This window comes from Mustela erminea, chromosome 2 (assembly GCF_009829155.1).
Source record: "Mustela erminea isolate mMusErm1 chromosome 2, mMusErm1.Pri, whole genome shotgun sequence".
Taxonomy (NCBI): domain Eukaryota; kingdom Metazoa; phylum Chordata; class Mammalia; order Carnivora; family Mustelidae; genus Mustela; species Mustela erminea.
Window position 1 is genome coordinate 28483971 of NC_045615.1, and position 20298 is coordinate 28504268.

The following is a 20298-nucleotide window of genomic DNA, read 5'->3' on the forward strand; positions in this document are numbered from 1 at the left end:
TTTGTAGATATTCTTTGTATATTTTATATAAAAATCCTTACCAGATACATGATTTGCAAATATTTTCTCCTAGAAGGTATCTTTTTATTTTCTTGATAATGTTCTTTCGTACACAAATGTTTTTAATTTTGAGGAAGAAAGAAAGAAAGAAAGCGAGGGAGAGTGGGGGGAGCAAGGGGGGCAGGGGAGAGAAAGAGAGAATCTCAAGCAGATACCCTGCTGAGTGCAAAGGCCAAAACAGGGCTCAGTCTCACCGCCCTGAGATCATGACCTACGCTGAAATTAAGAGTTGGATGCTTAACCAGCTGAGCCATGCAGCCACCCCTCTACCTATGTTTTATTTTTTTTTTAAAGATTTTATTCATTTATTTGCAGAGAGAGATCACAAGTAGGCAGAGAGGCAGGCAGAGAGAGAGAGGAGAAAGCAGGCTCCCCACAGAGCAGAGAGCCCGACGTAAGGCTCGATCCCAGGATGCTGGGATGGTGACTGGAGCCGAAGGCAGAGGCTTCAACCCACTGAGCTATCCAGGTGCCCCTCTACCTATGTTTTCTTATAGGAATGTAAAGGTTTAGCTATTGAATCCATTTGAATAAGTTTGATATGTATCACTGATGTATATATATATATACACACGCACACAGACCTATGTGTGTATGCATGTATATATGTGTGTGTGTGTGTGTGTGTGTGTGTGTGTGTGTCTATGGCTTTTACTGATAAGAACAGATACTACACTTGATCTTAGCCAAAAGGCCGAGAAGCAGTGTGTCTATGGCTTTTAAACCAGGGGAGTTCTCTTCCAAATTTATTCTTTGTATTCAATATTGTTTCGGGTATTCAACATCCTTTGCTGTTCTATTTAATTTAAGGTTTGTCTTTTCTACTTCTTCAAAAGGGATTATGGGGATTCTGATAGGGATTGTAGTGAATCTATGGATCACTTGGTAGCATTGTTGTTTTATCGAAATTAACTCTCCCAATCCATAAACAAAATGTGTACTTCCATTTTTAGCTCTTCTGTAATTTTTTTTAGCAATGCTGTAGTTTTCAGCATACAAGCCTTTAGCCTTGGATGAATTTATCCTTAGGTATTTTATTTTTTGGATGCTATTGTAATTGGATATTTTTCTTTAGTATCCTTTTCAGGAAGTACCTTGCTTGTGCATAGAAACATAACTGATTTTTGAGTGTTGATATTGAACTCTACAACTAGGAAATTTACTAGCTCTGATACTTATTTTGTGGACTCTTCAGGATTTTCTATACATGGGATCATGTCATCTGTGAGATGTTTAGCTTTCTCCTTTCTAATTTGGATGCCTTCTTTTTTTTTTTTTCTCTAATTGCTCTGGCTAGTACTGTTGGTAAAATGTTGAATAGCAATGGTGAAAGCAGACATCTTTGTTTTGTTGCTGATTTTAGGAAATGTCTTTTAGTCTTTTAACATTATATTAGCTGTGAGCTCTTCATAAATGTTCTTTCTTATATTGAGGAAGTTCTCTAGTATTCTTGGTAAAATAAGTGTTTTTATTGTGAAAAAGACTGTTTTCAAATGCTTATCCTACACTAACTCAGGTGATCCTATGGCTTTTTTTTCACCTTCATTCTAGTAATGTAGTATATCACATTGATTGATTGTCTTATGTTGAATTACTCATGCATTCTTGAATAAATCTCACTGAGTCATAGCGTATAATCTTTTAAATATGCTGTTAGACTCTCCGTTGGTATTTTGTTGAGGATTTTGCGTCCTCAACTATTTTATGTTTTAAAAATAGTCTAAAATAAGGTATATTGGTGTTTACTTTTCTTTTCTTGTGATGTCTCAGTATGATTTTAGCATCAGGCAATACAGAGCTAACAGATGAGTTATGACATATTTCTTCTTCTTCTGTTTTTTGGAAGAGTTTGAAAAAGATTGGTACTTATTCTTTACATGTTTAGTAGTATTTGCCAGTGAAGCCAGCTGGTCTGGTCTTTTCCTTGTTGGGAGGCTTTTGATAACTGATTCAATTTCTTTACCTATTATAAGTTTTAATAGATTTTCTATTTCTTTTGAGTTGGCTTTGGTAATTCATGTATTTCTAGGAATCTGTCCATTTTGCCTGGATTATATAATTTTTTTGGTGTACTGTTAGTTGTATTTCATATTTTGTATTCCTGTAGCATTAGTAGTAATGTCCCCATGTTCATTTCTGATTTATTTATTTGATTTTATTATCTGATTTTATTTACATCATTTTTATTTTCTCTGTCAATCTAGTTAAATGTCAGTTTTGTTTATTTTTTTTCTGAGATCCAAATTTGTTTTATTGAGCTCTCTATTGTTTTCCTATTCTCTGTTTTATTTATCACCAACTAATATTTTTTTTCTTTAATTTTAATTTTTTATTTTTTTTATAAACATATATTTTTATCCCCAGGGGTACAGGTCTGTGAATCACCAGGTTTACACACTTCACAGCACTCACCAAAGCACATACCCTCCCCAATGTCCATAATCCCACCCCCTTCTCCCAAACCCCCTCCCCCCAGCAACCCTCAGCTTGTTTTGTGAGATTAAGAGTCACTTATGGTTTGTCTCCCTCCCAATCCCATCTTGTTTTATTGATTCTTCTCCTACCCCCTTAAGCCCCCATGTTGCATCACTACTTCCTCATATCAGGGAGATCATATGATAGTTGTCTTTCTCTGCTTGACTTATTTCGCTAAGCATGATACGCTCTAGTTCCATCCATGTTGTCGCAAATGGCAAGATTTCATTTCTTTTGATGGCTGCATAGTATTCCATTGTGTATATATACCACATCTTCTTGATCCATTCATCTGTTGATGGACATCTAGGTTCTTTCCATAGTTTGGCTATTGTGGACATTGCTGCTATAAACATTCGGGTGCACGTGCCCCTTTGGATCACTACGTTTGTATCTTTAGGGTAAATACCCAGTAGTGCAATTGCTGGGTCATAGGGCAGTTCTATTTTCAACATTTTGAGGAACCTCCATGCTGTTTTCCAGAGTGGCTGCACCAGCTTGCATTCCCACCAACAGTGTAGGAGGGTTCCCCTTTCTCCGCATCCTCGCCAGCATCTGTCATTTCCTGACTTGTTGATTTTAGCCATTCTGACTGGTGTGAGGTGATATCTCATTGTGGTTTTGATTTGTATTTCCCTGATGCCAAGTGATATGGAGCACTTTTTCATGTGTCTGTTGGCCATCTGGATGTCTTCTTTGCAGAAATGTCTGTTCATGTCCTCTGCCCATTTCTTGATTGGATTATTTGTTCTTTGGGTGTTGAGTTTGCTAAGTTCTTTATAGATTCTGGACACTAGTCCTTTATCTGATATGTCGTTTGCAAATATCTTCTCCCATTCTGTCAGCTGTCTTTTGATTTTGTTAACTGTTTCCTTTGCTGTGCAAAAGCTTTTGATCTTGATGAAATCCCAGTAGTTCATTTTTGCCCTTGCTTCCCTTGCCTTTGGTGTTGTTCCTAGGAAGATGTTGCTGCGGCTGAGGTCGAAGAGGTTGCTGCCTGTGTTCTCCTCAAGGATTTTGATGGATTCCTTTCACACATTGAGGTCCTTCATCCATTTTGAGTCTATTTTTGTGTGTGGTATAAGGAAATGGTCCAATTTCATTTTTCTGCATGTGGCTGTCCAATTTTCCCAGCACCATTAATTGAAGAGGCTGTCTTTTTTCCATTGGACATTCCTTCCTGCTTTGTCGAAGATTAGTTGACTGTAGAGTTGAGGGTCTATTTCTGGGCTCTCTATTCTGTTCCATTGATCTATGTGTCTGTTTTTGTGCCAGTACCATGCTGTCTTGATGATGACAGCTTTGGAATAGAGCTTGAAGTCCGGAATTGTGATGCCACCAACGTTGGCTTTCTTTTTCAATATCCCTTTGGCTATTCGAGGTCTTTTCTGGTTCCATATAAATTTTAGAATTATTTGTTCCATTTCTTTGAAAAAGATGGATGGTACTTTGATAGGAATTGCATTATGTGTAGAGTGCTTTAGGTAGCATAGACATTTTCACAATATTTATTCTTCTGATCCAGGAGCATGGAACATTTTTCCATTTCTTTGTGTCTTCCTCAATTTCTTTCGTGAGTACTTTATAGTTTTCTGAGTATAGATTCTGTGCCTCTTTAGTTAGGTTTATTCCTAGGTATCTTATGGTTTGGGGTGCAATTGTAAATGGGATTGACTCCTTAATTTCTCTTTCTTCTGTCTTGCTGTTGGTGTAGAGAAATGCAACTGATTTCTGTGCATTGATTTTATATCCTGACACTTTACTGAATTCCTGTACAAGTTCTAGCAGTTTTGGAGTGGAGTCTTTTGGGTTTTCCACATATAGTATCATATCATCTGCGAAGAGTGATAATTTGACTTCTTCTTTGCCGATTTGGATGCCTTTAATTTCCTTTTGTTGTCTGATTGCTGAGGCTAGGACCTCTAGTACTATGTTGAATAGCAGTGGTGATAATGGACATCCCTGCCGTGTTCCTGACCTTAGCGGAAAAGCTTTCAGTTTTTCTCCATTGAGAATGATATTTGCGGTGGGTTTTTCATAGATGGCTTTGATGATATTGAGGTATGTGCCCTCTATCCCTACACTTTGAAGAGTTTTGATCAGGAAGGGATGCTGTAGTTTGTCAGATGCTTTTTCAGCATCTATTGAGAGTATCATATGGTTCTTGTTCTTTCTTTTATTGATGTGTTGTATCACATTGACTGATTTGCGGATGTTGAACCAACCTTGCAGCCCTGGAATAAATCCCACTTGGACGTGGTGAATAATCCTTTTAATGTACTGTTGAATCCTATTGGCTAGTATTTTGTTGAGTATTTTCGCATCTGTGTTCATCAAGGATATTGGTCTATAGCTCTCTTTTTTGATGGGATCCTTGTCTGGTTTTGGGATCAAGGTGATGCTGGCCTCATAAAATGAGTTTGGAAGTTTTCCTTCCATTTCTATTTTTTGGAACAGTTTCAGGAGAATAGGAATTAGTTCTTCTTTAAATGTTTGGTAGAATTCCCCCGGGAAGCCGTCTGGCCCTGGGCATTTGTTTGTTTGGAGATTTTTAATGACTGTTTCAATCTCCTAACTGGTTATGGGTCTGTTCAGGCTTTCTATTTCTTCCTGGTTCAGTTGTCGTAGTTTATATGTTTCTAGGAATGCATCCATTTCTTCCAGATTGTTAAATTTATTGGCATAGAGTTGCTCATAGTATGTTCTTATAATAGTTTGTATTTCTTTGGTGTTAGTTGTGATCTCTCCTCTTTCATTCATGATTTTATTTATTTGGGTCCTTTCTCTTTTCTTTTTGATAAGTCGGGCCAGGGGTTTATCAATTTTATTAATTCTTTCAAAGAACCAGCTCCTAGTTTCGTTGATTTGTTCTATTGTTTTTTTGGTTTCTATTTTATTGATTTCTGCTCTGATCTTTATGATTCCTCTTCTCCTGCTGGGCTTAGGGTTTCTTTCTTGTTCTTTCTCCAGCTCTTTTAGGTGTAGGGTTAGGTTGTGTACCTGAGACCTTTCTTGTTTCTTGAGAAAGGCTTGTACCGCTATATATTTTCCTCTCAGGACTGCCTTTGTTGTGTCCCGCAGATTTTGAACCGTTGTATTTTCATTATCATTTGTTTCCATGATTTTTTTCAATTCTTCTTTAATTTCCCGGTTGACCCATTCATTCTTTAGAAGGATGCTGTTTAGTCTCCATGTATTTGGGTTCTTTCCAAACTTCCTTTTGTGGTTGAGTTCTAGCTTTAGAGCATTGTGGTCTGAAAATATGCAGGGAATGATCCCAATCTTTTGATACCGGTTGAGTCCTGATTTAGGACCGAGGATGTGATCTATTCTGGAGAATGTTCCATGTGCACTAGAGAAGAATGTGTATTCTGTTGCTGGGATGAAATATTCTGAATATATCTGTGATGTCCATCTGGTCCAGTGTGTCGTTTAAGGCCTTTATTTCCTTGCTGATCTTTTGCTTGGATGATCTGTCCATTTCAGTGAGGGGAGTGTTAAAGTCCCCTACTATTATTGTATTATTGTTGATGTGTTTCTTTGATTTTGTTATTAATTGGTTTATATAGTTGGCTGCTCCCACGTTGGGGGCATAGATATTTAAAATTGTTAAATCTTCTTGTTGGACAGACCCTTTGAGTATGATATAGTGTCCTTCCTCATCTCTTATTATAGTCTTTGGCTTAAAATCTAATTGATCTGATATAAGGATTGCCACTCCTGCTTTCTTCTGATGTCCATTAGCATGGTAAATTCTTTTCCACCCCCTCACTTTAAATCTGGAGGTGTCTTCGGGCTTAAAATGAGTTTCTTGGAGGCAACATATAGATGGGTTTTGTTTTTTTATCCATTCTGATACCCTGTGTCTTTTGATAGGGGCATTTATCCATTAACATTCATGGTAACTATTGAGAGATATGAATTTAGTGCCATTGTATTGCCTGTAAGGTGACTGTTACTGTATATGGTCTCTGTTCCTTTCTTATCTACCACTTGTAGGCTCTCTCTTTGCTTAGAGGACCCCTTTCAATATTTCCTGTAGAGCTGGTTTGGTGTTTGCAAATTCTTTCAGTTTTTGTTTGTCCTGGAAGCTTTTAATCTCTCCTTCTATTTTCTATGATAGCCTAGCTGGATATAGTATTCTTGGCTGCATGTTTTTCTCGTTTAGTGCTCTGAAAATATCATGCCAGCTCTTTCTGGCCTGCCTGGTCTCTGTGGATAAGTCAGCTGCCAATCTCATATTTTTACCATTGTATGTTACAGACTTCTTTTCCCGGGCTGCTTTCAGGATTTTCTCTTTGTCACTGAGACTTGTAAATTTTACTATTAGGTGATGGGGTGTGGGCCTATTCTTATTGATTTTGAGGGGCATTCTCTGAACCTCCTGAATTTTGATGCTCGTTCCCTTTGCCATATTGGGGAAATTCTCCCCAATAATTCTCTCCAGTATACCTTCTGCTCCCCTCTCTCTTTCTTCTTCTTCTGGAATCCCAATTATTCTAATGTTGTTTCGTCTTATGGTGTCACTTATCTCTCGAATTCTCCCCTCGTGGTCCAGTAGCTGTTTGTCCCTCTTTTGCTCAGCTTCTTTATTCTCTGTCATTTGGTCTTCTATATCACTAATTCTTTCTTCTGCCTCATTTATGCTAGCAGTGAGAGCCTCCATTCTTGATTGCACCTCATTAATAGCTTTTTTGATTTCAACTTGGTTAGATTTTAGTTCTTTTATTTCTCCAGAAAGGGCTTTTATATCTCCTGAGAGGGTTTCTCTAATATCTTCCATGCCTTTTTCGAGCCCAGCTAGAACCTTGAGAATTGTCATTCTGAACTCTAGATCTGACATATTACCAATATCTGTATTGATTAGGTCCCTAGCCTTTGGTACTGCCTCTTGTTCGTTTTTTTGTGTTGAATTTTTCCATCTTGTCATTTTGTCCAGATAAGAGTATATGAAGGAGCAAGTAAGATACTAAAAGGGTAGCAACAACCCCAGGAAAATATGCTTTAACCAAATTAGAAGAGATCCCAAATCGTGAGGGGGGAGGAAGGGGATAAAAAGAGGTTCAAAAAGGAAGAAAGGAAAAAAAAAAAGAAAAATGAAAAAAAAAAGAAAAGAAAAGAATTTAAAAAAAAGAAAACAAATAAGAAAAATATAAAAAAGAAAAAATATATATATTAGATAAACTAGTTAAAAAACGTTAAAAAAGAAAAAGGTAAAAGTTAAAAAAAAGATTTAACCAGAAGGTGAGAAAAAAAACCCAAAAAATGAAAAAGAAAAAAATTAAATTAATCCCAAGACTAAAAAAAATCACAGGGAAAAAGCCATGAGTTCCGTGCTTTGCTTTCTCCTCCTCTGGAATTCTGCTGCTCTCCTTGGTATTGAAACCGCACTCCTTGGTAGGTGAACTTGGTCTTGGCTGGATTTCTTGTTGATCTTCTGGGGGAGGGGCCTGTTGTAGTGATTCTCAAGTGTCTTTGCCCCAGGCGGAATTGCACCACCCTTATCAGGGGCCGGGGTGAGTACTCCGCTCGGGTTTGCTTTCAGGAGCTTTTGTTCCCTGAGCGCTTTCCGTAGAGTTCCGGAGGATGGGGAATACAAATGGCGGCCTCCTGGTCTCCGGCCCGGAGGAGCCGAGAGCCCAGGGCCCCACTCCTCAGTTCGCCCTCGGAGAACAGCGCCCAGTTACTCCCATCTGCCTGACCTCTGGCCGCACTCTGAGCTCACCGAGTCTGCGACCAGTTCAAGGTAACACCGAGCTGTGAGCTTACTGTCGGCTCTGTCTCTGTAGCCGGCTTTCCCGTTCCAATACCCGCAAGCTCTGCGACACTCAGACACCCCCGATCCTTCTGTGACCCTGCGGGACCTGAGGCCATGCTGACCCCGCGTGGGCTTCACCCCAGTTTAGCCTCTGGAGCATTGTCCCTCAGTGGAACAGACTTTTAAAAGTCCTGATTTTGTGCGCCGTTGCTCCGCTGCTTGCCAGGAGCCGGCCCCTACCCCCGGGGTCTATCTTCCTGTCGCTTTGGATTCACTTCTCCGCCGGTCCTACCTTTCAGAAAGTGGTTGTTTTTCTGTTTCCAGAATTGCTGTTCTTCTTCTCTTCGATCTGCCGATGGATTTTCAGGTGTTTGCAATCTTTGGATAAGCTATCTAGCTGATCTCCAGCTAGCTGAAGTAGTCTCAGCCTGCTACTTCTCCGCCATCTTGACTCCTCCCCAACTAATATTTTTTATTTATTTATTTCTGCTACTTAAGTTTTAGATTACTGTCTTTTTTCTAGTTCTTTGGGGCATAAAATTAGGTTGTTAAGATCTCTCATTTTTTTCAATGAAAAAGGCATTAAGTGGTATAAATTTCCTCTGAGCACTATTTTCCTTGTGTCCTATAAGTTTTGGTATGTTGTGCTTTGACTGTCATTTACATGATTTTTTTTTTCTAATTTTCCTGTGATTTTTTGTTCTCTGACCCATTGTTTGTGTGCTATTTAATTTCCATATATTTGTCAGTTCTCCAATGACCCTTCTGTTGACGAATTTTAGCTTCACTCCTTTATGGCCTGAAAAGATACTTTGTATGACTTAAGTATTTTTAAATATATTGAAACTTGTTTTGTAGCCTAACATACAGTCTCTTCTGGATAATGTTTGTATTCTCTTCTGGATAATGTTTGTATATGAGAAGAATGTATGTTCTGCTGTTATTGGGTATATTGTCCATTAGGTCTACTTGGTTATGGTATTGTTTAAGTTAGTTATTTCCTTATTGATCTTCTGTCTAAATGTTCTATCTATTATTGGAAGTAGGGTATTGAAGTCTATTATTTTAGAACTGCCAGTTTCTTCCTTCCATTTTGTAATGTTTACCTCATATATTTGAAGGTTGCTTTGTTTGGGGTTTACATATTTTTACTTGTTATATCTTCTAGATGAATTAAAACTTTTATCAATATATAGTCTTTTTAAAATCTCTTGTAACCGTTTTTTTTTTAAAGATTTATTTATCTATTCCAGAGAGAGAGAGAGAGAGAGAGAGGAAAGGACAGAGGGAGAGGGACAGAAAGAGTCCCAAGCAGACTCCCCACTGAGTGCAGAGCCCAACGTGGGGCTTGATCTCACAATTCTGAGATCATGACCTGAGTCAAAATCAAGAATCAGATGCTTAACTGACTGAGCCACCTAGGGACCCCCTCTTGTTACAGTTTTTGACTTAAAGTCGATTCTGTCTGATATTAGTATTAGCTACTCAGCTCTCTCTTATTTGTTATTTGTGGGGAATGTCTTTTCCCATCATTTCACTTTTAACACCTTTTGTCTTTGGATCAAAAGTGAGTCTCTTACAGTCAACATATAGTTGAATTGTGTTTTTTTTTTAATCCAGTCTACAATCTTTATCATTTGATCCATTTACATGTAATCCATTTTATATTTAAAATAATTACTCATAATGAAGAACTTACTTTTGTTGTTTTAATATTTGACTTTTATGAGTTTTATGCCTTTGTGTTGTTTGTTTCTTGGGGATAGTTTTTAGTAATTTCATTTGTTAATGAGTATACTTTTGTGTTTTTTCATGCTTCATAAAATTTTTTGAGAACTGTATGTTTTGAATATTATGATGTGGTAATTCTAGAATTTTTTTCTTCTTAACATTTGTTTTTGTTTCTAGCTGTTCACTGTAGCTGTAGTTTTATTTAGTGACTTTTATAAATAATCTTTATAGTGTCTATATTTTTCATCCTATGTGGTCTCTGAAGCCCTTGTCTCTTTAGCTTATATTCAGCCACTGTTTTGACAGATATTTCTTTGAACACAGGAATGAGCAAGAAAGAGAGAAGAAGAGGTGGGGGAGGAGGAATTAAAAAAAAAAAATTCTTCCATGTTTTGTAGATTGGCTGTGCACTGGGTTACCCCTTTCAACATTTAGACCATTTACAACTCTGCCTTGCCCTTCACTTTCCGCTTGGACTAATTCTAGACACCAGTCAGTTGAAAACTTAGTATTTTTTCAAGTGTTTTTAGTCATGAGTCCTGCCTTAGGCATGTGCATGGCTTTCTAAATCCCCTATATATGAGGAATGTATAGATTTCCCAAATTTTCTTCACAGGTTTTCGTTACTTAATTGTACTGCTTCAACTGTAATCTTTTGCCCTAGACAGCTGCAAGTGGTTCATTTGTCTTAAGATTTTTCCTCCTTGAGTGAATTCTGAGTTGGACAAAACAAAGACAAGTGCCTCACCTTGGTCCTTTAGGAAGCTCCCAGACAGAACAGACAAACATATTCTTTGTTAATAAGCCAAATCTGCTCATTCTAGAACAAGGAGCCAGAGGTCCACCTTGGGGACAGGTTGCTGTCCTCAAGACGCCACTTAGCTAGGAGGAGAATGGGGAAAGAATGAATAAAAATGTCACAAACTTTTCTTACCTTCTGTAACTTTTTTCTTGACTTAGAGTTAATTACTATTTTCCAGAGTTCTGGCAAATTTAATACTGACAGTTTTTGCGTGATTATTTTTGATGCTTCTGTGGAGAGATGGGCACCTACTGTGCCATTTTCAGTGACATCACATATTTGGCACTGTTGTTAACATATGTGAAATATTTAACTTTGATAATAACAATATGCTATTATCTAAGAACACTACAAGTTTAACTGATTTAGAGCTAAACTGAGCATAGTAAAATACTGAATGCAGTGGACATAAACACCTATCTGCAGTCTTTCCATATCTGATTTTATTTTGTCTCTGGAATGGCCAGCAATTCAGTGGTAATTTACTTTCCTTTATTGTAGACTGGTAACACACCAAAAGCAAATTTATTCCTTAAAATTTTTTTTCTCTATAGGTTAAATATGGGGGAAGTTTTTAATTAAATCAAACATATTTCACTTGTTATACAGTCCATCAGGTGTAGTAAACATTTGAAGATGATATAAACAGCCAAATATCATTTAACACAAATAACAATGATAATAATTTAAATACTTGATTTTTTGGAGGACTTCACTAAGTCCTCCAATTCACTAAGTGAATTATATGATGGTGAAGATGATAATGTTGTATTAGCATTTAAACAACTGAAGTGAAGCATTCAAGACAAAAGTTTGAAAAAAAAAAAAAAGACATTGATGTTGTTAATCTTTACCTAAGCACTGTGATCCTGGAAAATAGAAATGACCCAGAAATGTTCCCGCCCATTTGTATTTCAGAAAATGGCTTAAAACTTAGAACCATTCTTTCTCATATGACTCAGGCGACTTGCTGATGATCCCCTGTTTACCAATAATAGTCCTCAACACACCCATCAAATTCCTGTTCTTTGCCTCATAAATGATTAGCTGAACTGTTTTCCCCTACTGACTAATCTGGACAAAATACATAACTTGACTAAACTTTACTCAAGTTTCTTTCTTCCCCATAGATCCCTGGACTTTAATCCACCCTTTAGCTCCTGCTGAAAACTAACTGGAGGCTTTCCCAGATGAACTGAGATCCACTGTCCAATCTCAGATCAATGACTGGCAATGTTAACCAAAGACATTCCCAGATGAATTGTCCAATCACACCACAAATTCATCCCTTCTCCCACAACTGATTTTTTTCTAGCCATGTCTATAACGTAAAAATCCTTTTCTGGCTGGCCCTTGAGACCCCTGTAAATCTCACAGTCAGAACACCCTCTTTGTGGCAGTCGTCCCTCTTTCCCTAGTGCAGCTCTTCCTCCTACTTACTTGCAATATCTTTTTGAATAAAACCCCTTTCTGTACAAGTCCAGATTTGTTTTTGATTTGATGACACCATGCCTTACCAAAGAAATAAAAGGTATTACCTAGCAAAAGTATAAATTTTAGAATTTATTGAACTACTTACACAAAAATGTCCTAGTGAGGAAACATTTCATTTAAATATCTAAATTCTCAGTAGGAATTCTAACATTTTTCTTGTATTAAAACTCTTATCTAAAAAAATTATCTGGAAGAATAGCTATGCTAAATATCTCAAATAATTACTACTTTTGACTAAAATATTAAAGTTTTTTAAAAGATAAAAATCAAAGCCAATTTAAAATGATGTGACATCATATGTCACAGCAGTAAGTTCAAACCTCGAAAGTGATTTCAGAAGTCTAATTATTCTTAAATGTTTCATGTTGTGCCCAGTCGCTGTGTTCTAAATGTCCAATATCATTTTGCCTGTAAGAAAACAGGTTCTGAATACAGCTTTCACTTCTCCTGAGACTGGTGAAGACAGATCTACAGGGACTGGATTATAAGCTATTGAAAAAGAACCCTCCATGTGGAACAGAGCACTACCATCAACTTTGCCAGGTCATCTAGATTTATTGCATGTGTCCTCATTTTCCTTGCTTGACTTCATTTACTGCTGCTTCCTGTGATCTTGGGTTTTTTTGTGTTTTCCCTTGCATATATTGGGAGCCCTCTCTTGTGGATTCATCCATATCTGTTTCTGCTTTTAGTCTTAGCTAGTTTGTAGCATCAGTCTAGAATCTCTCCCAAACCTACTTCAATGTTTTTCCTTTGTTGTTCCTAATTTACTGAATTTTCAGACACATAAGGAGCCAGCCTTTACTGATGATACAAAGCACATAATAGCTTCTAAATGGCTTTGATGTTGATGTTAAGCAGGGAAGACAAAAGCAATGAGCAATGACTTTTCTGACACTGACAGGCAAATACTGGGTTGGTGAGGCATTCAAAAAAAAAAAAAAAAAAGTTAGGTAGGGATAAACTGCCTTTATTAGAATGGTTGTCAAATACAGCCACCAGACACACACACATCTACATTCACACACAGACCCATACACCCATTTTTACACCCAGGTCTCTTACATATCAAAGCCTGACAAGGATCTGTATGGCTGCACTTTGCTGTTTTATATCTTCATTTTCTTTTAAATGGACACAGCTTTAGTTGTTAACTTTAACTTTATTGCATTTGTACAAAAATTTTGAAAATTTCTCTAAGGGGGTTGGCCCCACACCATGTTTTCCTCTCCCCAACCATGCTAAGGACAGGTATAAGCAGATTTTCTTGTAGGCAACTGACAGTTTGCATTTAGATAAAATATATTTCAATGAAATTATTTTTATTATTCCATTATTTTATTATTCCATTTAGTAAACTGCTGATTTGGGTGATAAGTATATACCCACTGTCATATATTTTATCAATAGATTTTTCTTTGGCTTAGAATAATTTTAAAGATAGAAGAGAAAATTAATTCTATAATTTAGCTATAATGCTTCTAACAAGGCAAACTTCTCACAAACTCTTTATTTAGACAGGTCTGTAAATAGGAATGCTGTGTCCTCTGCCTCCTTCTTTTGACTCAGTAGTCTTCAGCATCACCAGCACAGATGGCAAGCAGAGATTTTTCATAATGCCCTGAAGCAAAATTCTGAAACAACCAAACAAAAAAACAATGTATCTGAAATAAAATGTTATAGTATTTCTAAAAAGAAGCATGGTTCCTCTGAATTACAACGAGAAAGATCCATGGGCCATTACCGTTTCCAAAACTTCACTCTTTTCATCTAAAAATTTAATATGTTCTGAGAACTATTCCCACTGGAAGTTATTGGAAAATAATAGCATGGTTATAGTCAATATAATAGGGTTTATATAAAGTTGATTGAACCCTAATGTATGTTTATGAAAAGAATAACTCACAGTAGAATTAAATCTCAACTTTAAAAGAGGTGTACTAATATTGTTGTTATAAATCAGCTTACAGTCTGGAGGGCAAATTGACAATACGCCTCCAAAGTCTTAAAAACATTTACACTCACCAATGCAGTAATTCTACTTCAAGAAATGTATCCTAAGGAAATAATGATCTATTATTGATGAGCACAAAAATTTACACTAAAAAATATAGACAACATTATGCATAATAGTGAAAAAGGAAAAATCAATATTTAAAATTTGGGATAGTTTATGTATTTTCTAACTTATACAGTGGAATACCATGATTCAGTAAAAGTATTCCTTTTTGTAGTAAAGCATATTAATTTTATATATATTTTTAAAAACATAGCACCTACAACATTTCATTACTGATTGTGGTGAAGAATAAGGGCAATTTTTACCTCCTTTTTATGATCTTCTATAGTTTCTAAGTTTTTTAAAACAATAAGAGTAAGAAATAAAAGGGATTATAAAAACTATGTTAAAAATCAACTATCATATTAATGTTCTCTTACAAAAGTCATGCAATTATAATTCAGTGTTTTAAATGCATTTAGTAAAGTTATATTAATTACATGTAGACTTTGAGGTGGCTTGGTTAATTGAAGTATACATGTTAGAATCCACTTATTCATTTAGAAAATGAGTTATGACATTTCTCAATGAGAAATGTTCATCGCCGCTTAAAGTTTAGGGTTTTGAAGGTAGGTGCAAGGGCAGTTTTATCAAAATAAAGGAATAAAATGTCTCTTAACGCCTGCAATGTCTTTTTTGGAGTGACTTTGGTTATGCAAAGGCTTACAGGGTCTTCTGTTATTTTTATGGTCTTTTGGTCCTTAGGTTGTCAAGTTGCTTCTGGATCACTTTTAATATAATAAACTAAAAAGCGATTTTATGCAATTGAAAATTTCAGTGTAAAGCAATGTGAACAGGTAACAGCACTCAGCTACATGCAAAGTATAAGGTAAGATATATTATCAGGGCCTTGTGCTTGGTTTAATACTCTGGTGATGCCATCCCCAAATTCTTTATAATTATTTGAATGAGAGGTGAAATATTTTAATTTTAGACTGGGTGCCAAAAATTACATGTGTAGCCCTGTATATCCTAATAATTCTTTGCTAAGTTTTATCAAAATCCAGACTAAAGCTTAGACATATTAGAATGGAAAAATTTGTTTGTTTACTTCAGAATCATTGCTGCTTTGACCTTCAACAGCTAAAGGGGTGCATAGAATTTTACATAACTATCAAAGTTAAATTCCTGCACGTTACCAGTTTATGAGATTCCACTGGCTGCTCTGCCTTCTATGACAATATGAGAAGAGAACTGAACTGATCTAAGAAGCCTTTTCACAATTAGTGTGGCCTTATTGTAAATTGTACCTTTCCTGATACTGATCATGCTCAAAATTTAACTCACAAAGCCCAATTACACAATTAAGGGAAGAATACTTTACATGACTCCATCAACAATTTTTGTTTGAAACACATAAAAAATTCCCTTACTGAGATGAAGGGCGTTCCTCAGTTAGCCCTTGTTGATGCACTAAATACTGTCCAATGGACTAAAGTAGATCATCTTGTCAGAATAGTTAACTTTTTAGATTCTAACACAAGGTTACTTAAAGCTCTCATATCAGTTTTAAAAATGATAATGAACATAAATCACGTGTAGGAGATTTACTTTGATGTCATGAAACAGCGATTTTCCATATCTCTCTTTGTATCGTTTCCTGATGGTCATCAGATCTATTTCACTTCTGGCGATTAGAATCCTGATTACAGTTTTATTATGGAAACCGAAGTCCTAAAAGATACAGAAAAGGAGAGAAAAAAATTGGAAAACGGTACCTTAAAGTTAATCTATCTAATATAGACTCAACCTCTTTTCTGTGGCTGTTTATTCATGCTGTACTCCTCAAACACTGGCCTGATGATTGGGGGAGTGCCCAAGTCAGACTCCCATATCCTCCGAGACTTCGCCTTCTCTCATACGTGTACACACAGTGAAGTATTCTACCTGTTTGACTTCTTTCCTTTGCTTTATTTATTTATCTTGTTGAAGTAGAATTGACATACTTTTGCCTATTAGTTCCAGATGTATGTCATAGTGATTCTGTATTTTTATACATTACAAAATGTTTCCCATCAATCTAATTTTTCACCATACAGTTTTTTGCCTTACAGTTATTGCATTCCCTAAACTGTATGTTAAATCAGAGTGAGTTATTTATCTTATAACTGGAAGTTTGTACCTCTGAATTCCCATTAGCTATATCACCTGTTTCCCCATCCCTCTCCCTTGGTGACCAGCAGTTTGTTTCTTCTATCTGTGAATCTGTTTCTGTTTTGTTTATTCATCTGTTTTGTTTTTTAGATTCTACACATAAATGAAATAATATGGTATTTGTCTTTCTCTGACTTATTTAACTTAGCATAATGTCCTCTAGGTCCATCCATGTTGTTGCAAATGGGAAGATTTCATTCTTTTTAATGGCTGAGTAATATTCCTGTGTCTGTGTGCATGCATGTGTGTGTGTTTGTGTGTGTTTGTGTGTGTGTGTGTGAAACACTCTTTATTGATGGAAACATAGGTTATTTCTTGGCTATTGTACATAATACCACAATGAACATAAGGTCACTTATATATCTTCAAATTGGTGTTTTTATTTTCTTTGAATAAATACTCAGAAGTAGAATAGATGAATGGGATGGTAGTTCTATTTTTAAGTTTTTCAGGAAACTCAATACTGTTTTCCATATTGGCTGCACCAATTTACACTCACACCAACTCTGTATGAGGATTCTCTTTTCTCCACATTCTTGCCAACGCATGTTATTTTTTGTCTTTTTGATAATAGCCAATCTGGCAGGTGCAAGGTGATATCTCATTGTGGTTTTGATGTGTATTTCCCTGATGATTAGAGATATTGAGCATCTTTTCATGAGCCGTTGGCCATCTGTATATTGCCTGTAGTGGAACTGCTGGAGTGGTGTGGGTCAGGGGCCTAGGGCAGGCTGGGGCTGCGCTAGCAGGCCGGGTAGAGCATCTGGACCCTGTTTCTGTCTCTGCTATCAAGGTGGAGGAGAAATGTGAAAATTGGTACTTGTTCGCACCTCTGACCCTGGAGAGACTTCCAACAGTTCCTCACCCATGTGGTGGATGTTTTACGGTTAATGAATGAATTTCCTTTACTTTTACTTACAGTATATTTGCCCTTTATACTGCTGTTTCATCGCTATGCCCAGTGAATCTGGTTCATAGTGATCTGTGCACAGGCACCTCAGTGATATCCCTCCCTACTATAGGTCTTTGTGTAGAGGTGACTCTGTCTCCAACTCTCCTATCCTTCTCTGTGTGGACTCTTCATTATTTGTTGTGCAGAAGCTGCTCAGCTTTCAGTTCTTCTTCAGGAGGAATTGCTCCATATATAGGTGTAGATTTGGTGTGTTGGTGGGAGGAAGTGAGTTCAGGATCTTCCACATTAGCATTCGAGCCCCCTTCCTATTTTACTTCTTAAATGTCCCGTAATATCTATTTTCATTGTCACTACCTTGATCCTGGCCCTTATCATTTCACCCTGATTCTGCAGTAGTTCCTTCCTTTCACCACCTGGCCAACCTTCACATTCTCTCCTTCCTGATTCTGCAATAGTTCCTTCCTTTGAGCCTGGTCAACCTTCACACTGTCTCCCTCACACTGCATTATAAAATACAAATCTGATCATTTGCTCTTTCTACGTAAAAATTCTAGACCAGGGAGGGAGGGGGTTTCGAATTATGTTAGAGGAACATTGATATGTCTGAGTGAGACAGCAATTACATTTTTATTTTACAGTCTATTACTAAAAATTGTAAAAATAAAAATTACAGGTATTTGAAATATTTTTGGATTTAAACTCAAATACTGAAAAATAAAAAATCGATTCCTGTATACTAGCTCCAGAAAGAATATTGCTTTATAAACCAAGTTCAATTTGTCTTTTCAAATGGAATAATGGGGACATCCAGTGGCCAAGAAGCATAATGTATATATGTGTGTAGAGATACACGTGTGTGTGTGTGTGTGTGTGTGTGTGTGTGTATAGGCATAATAAAATTTTTGATGTCTGAATTTTTTGGGTATAGACCTCTAAGCAATCTTTTCATAATTTGAGGTAAATAAATTATTTACCCAAGTTTCCATATTTAAATTGTGTATCATTCACTTAGAATGCACCAGAGAAAAATACCTGCAGTTTTCTTTGGTTAGGTGTAGTGTAAACAGCTTTGACCAATATTTTACTTTTAAGGTAATCATATGTCAAAAATTAAATTATTTGAATATACAATCCTCCTCTTTACCTCTAAACCAGTTGTAAGTACTTGCATTTTCATTTTTGCATTGAAACACACACAGAAAGAATCTTTATTTATTATTAGAATAAGTAGCCCTCAACTTGGACAAATTTGGAATCAAACTAATTATGCTTATTTCCTCATGGTCATTCACAAGTGAAACTTCATTTTTTTTTTTTTTTTGAGAAGGACACTGTTTAAATAATTCTATAGCATTGCCCAATACATTATTTAAAATTTTTTAAAAAATCAAGTCAATTTTTTTCTGCTTGGAAATAGAATAAAATAGAAACAGAGAGCTGTGAACATTGGATACATGTGTCCTGAGGATACATAGGTTGGTCCTTGTAAGTAAATAAAAAATACTCTTTACAAAAGATATATAATAGAAATATTCTCAACTATTATCATATTATCCCAGCTTGCTAGCTACTTTTAATAAGTTGGTCTGCAAAAACAACTTTGAGGATAAAACAGACTTTTAAAACTACTGACTTTTAAAAAATTAATTTTCACAGAATTTTTGAGATATGATATATGTATAATGATTTGTATCAGAACTTTTCTTTCTCTAAAAATGTGTTATGCATATTATGGATAAAATATGCATTGTCTCATGCATTTAAATGTTTGTTTCTTTGAAGATAAATGCACCAAAGGAAGTGTGATTGACTGTCACACTAAATATGAACAAATTTTCATTTAATTACAAAATAGATTATTATTGTCTAACCATCTCTTCTTAAAGTACTTTCTAAAATAACACTTCAAGTTTAAAAATGGCATTATTTCATGTTTTTTTTTTTTTAATTTCAGAAATGTAGCAATTTCTTAATAAGGGTTTATAATGTTTTGAGTTATGTGTGAAGTAGGGGTCTTTGGCAAAATACAAAAAGCTTTTGGATTTACTAGCTTCTTCATATGCTAAGAAGTGCTAAACCACCTGGGGGAGATAGATCCCATGGAGTGTTACGTCTCAAGTAACTCAATTTGACACAGAAAGTAGAGCATTATTTATTTGGTGTTCTCATTTTGGTGTATAATACATTTTTCCCCACTTGAGCATATTTTGTTTGAAACAAATATATTTGTATACAAGTCCAAAAATGTAAACCTGGCGATTCACAGACCTGTACCCCTGGGGATAAAAATACATGTTTATAAAAAAATAAAAAATTTAAAAAAATGTTTAAATAATAAAAGTAAACCTAGTGCTTTGAGAAAGTAAACATGATTATCTTGGAAAATTTTAAAAATATGTGGGTCATACTTACATGGATTGCACTATATAGTCTATAAGCAAAATAGGCTGGTTTATCTCGAATACAGAGAACTAGGAAAAATCAGAAAAAAAAAGAAAATTTGAGAGTGACAACATATATTTTCTTCAGAATTTGGGAAACAATGAAAACACTTCTTTTTTTACTGTTAAAATCCTGGGAGAGTGAAACTTTTTGAGTCCTATGTGGGAAACCTCATTGTACATTGTAGTAAAATTTCAATATTTAAAATAGTGGTAAAACCATAACCTATAGAAACATGTAAAGCAACAATATTATAATGACTCATTCAGGTTTTCATTTAGTCTATGTCTTTCTCTTGGAGATCTCTTAGTTCTTTCACAGTGTCTAGTGAAGAAAAATGTGTCCCTTTTACCTGAAAATTAAATAAAGCTTCAAAGAGATCCAGGCTGTCACCACTATTATAGATTTTT

At 35.9% G+C, this 20298-nt stretch overlaps 1 protein-coding gene and 1 pseudogene across 1 annotated transcript in view; both read right to left on the reverse strand.

The window, feature by feature from the left end:
* Window positions 1–563: 563 nt before the first annotated feature.
* Window positions 564–766, reverse strand: LOC116585315 (annotated as a pseudogene).
* A 12709-nt stretch (window positions 767–13475) lies between these two features.
* ANXA10 (annexin A10) overlaps window positions 13476–20298 on the reverse strand; it is a 117442-nt gene continuing 110619 nt past the window's right edge. Inside the window, exons 10-12 of the mRNA XM_032332595.1 lie at window positions 19859–19917; window positions 15931–16053; window positions 13476–13954 (exon numbers count right to left, since the gene is read on the reverse strand). Of these exons, the coding sequence (XP_032188486.1) occupies window positions 13886–13954; window positions 15931–16053; window positions 19859–19917 (251 nt within the window). The 3' untranslated portion in view covers window positions 13476–13885. The remainder of the gene's footprint in view (window positions 13955–15930; window positions 16054–19858; window positions 19918–20298) is intronic.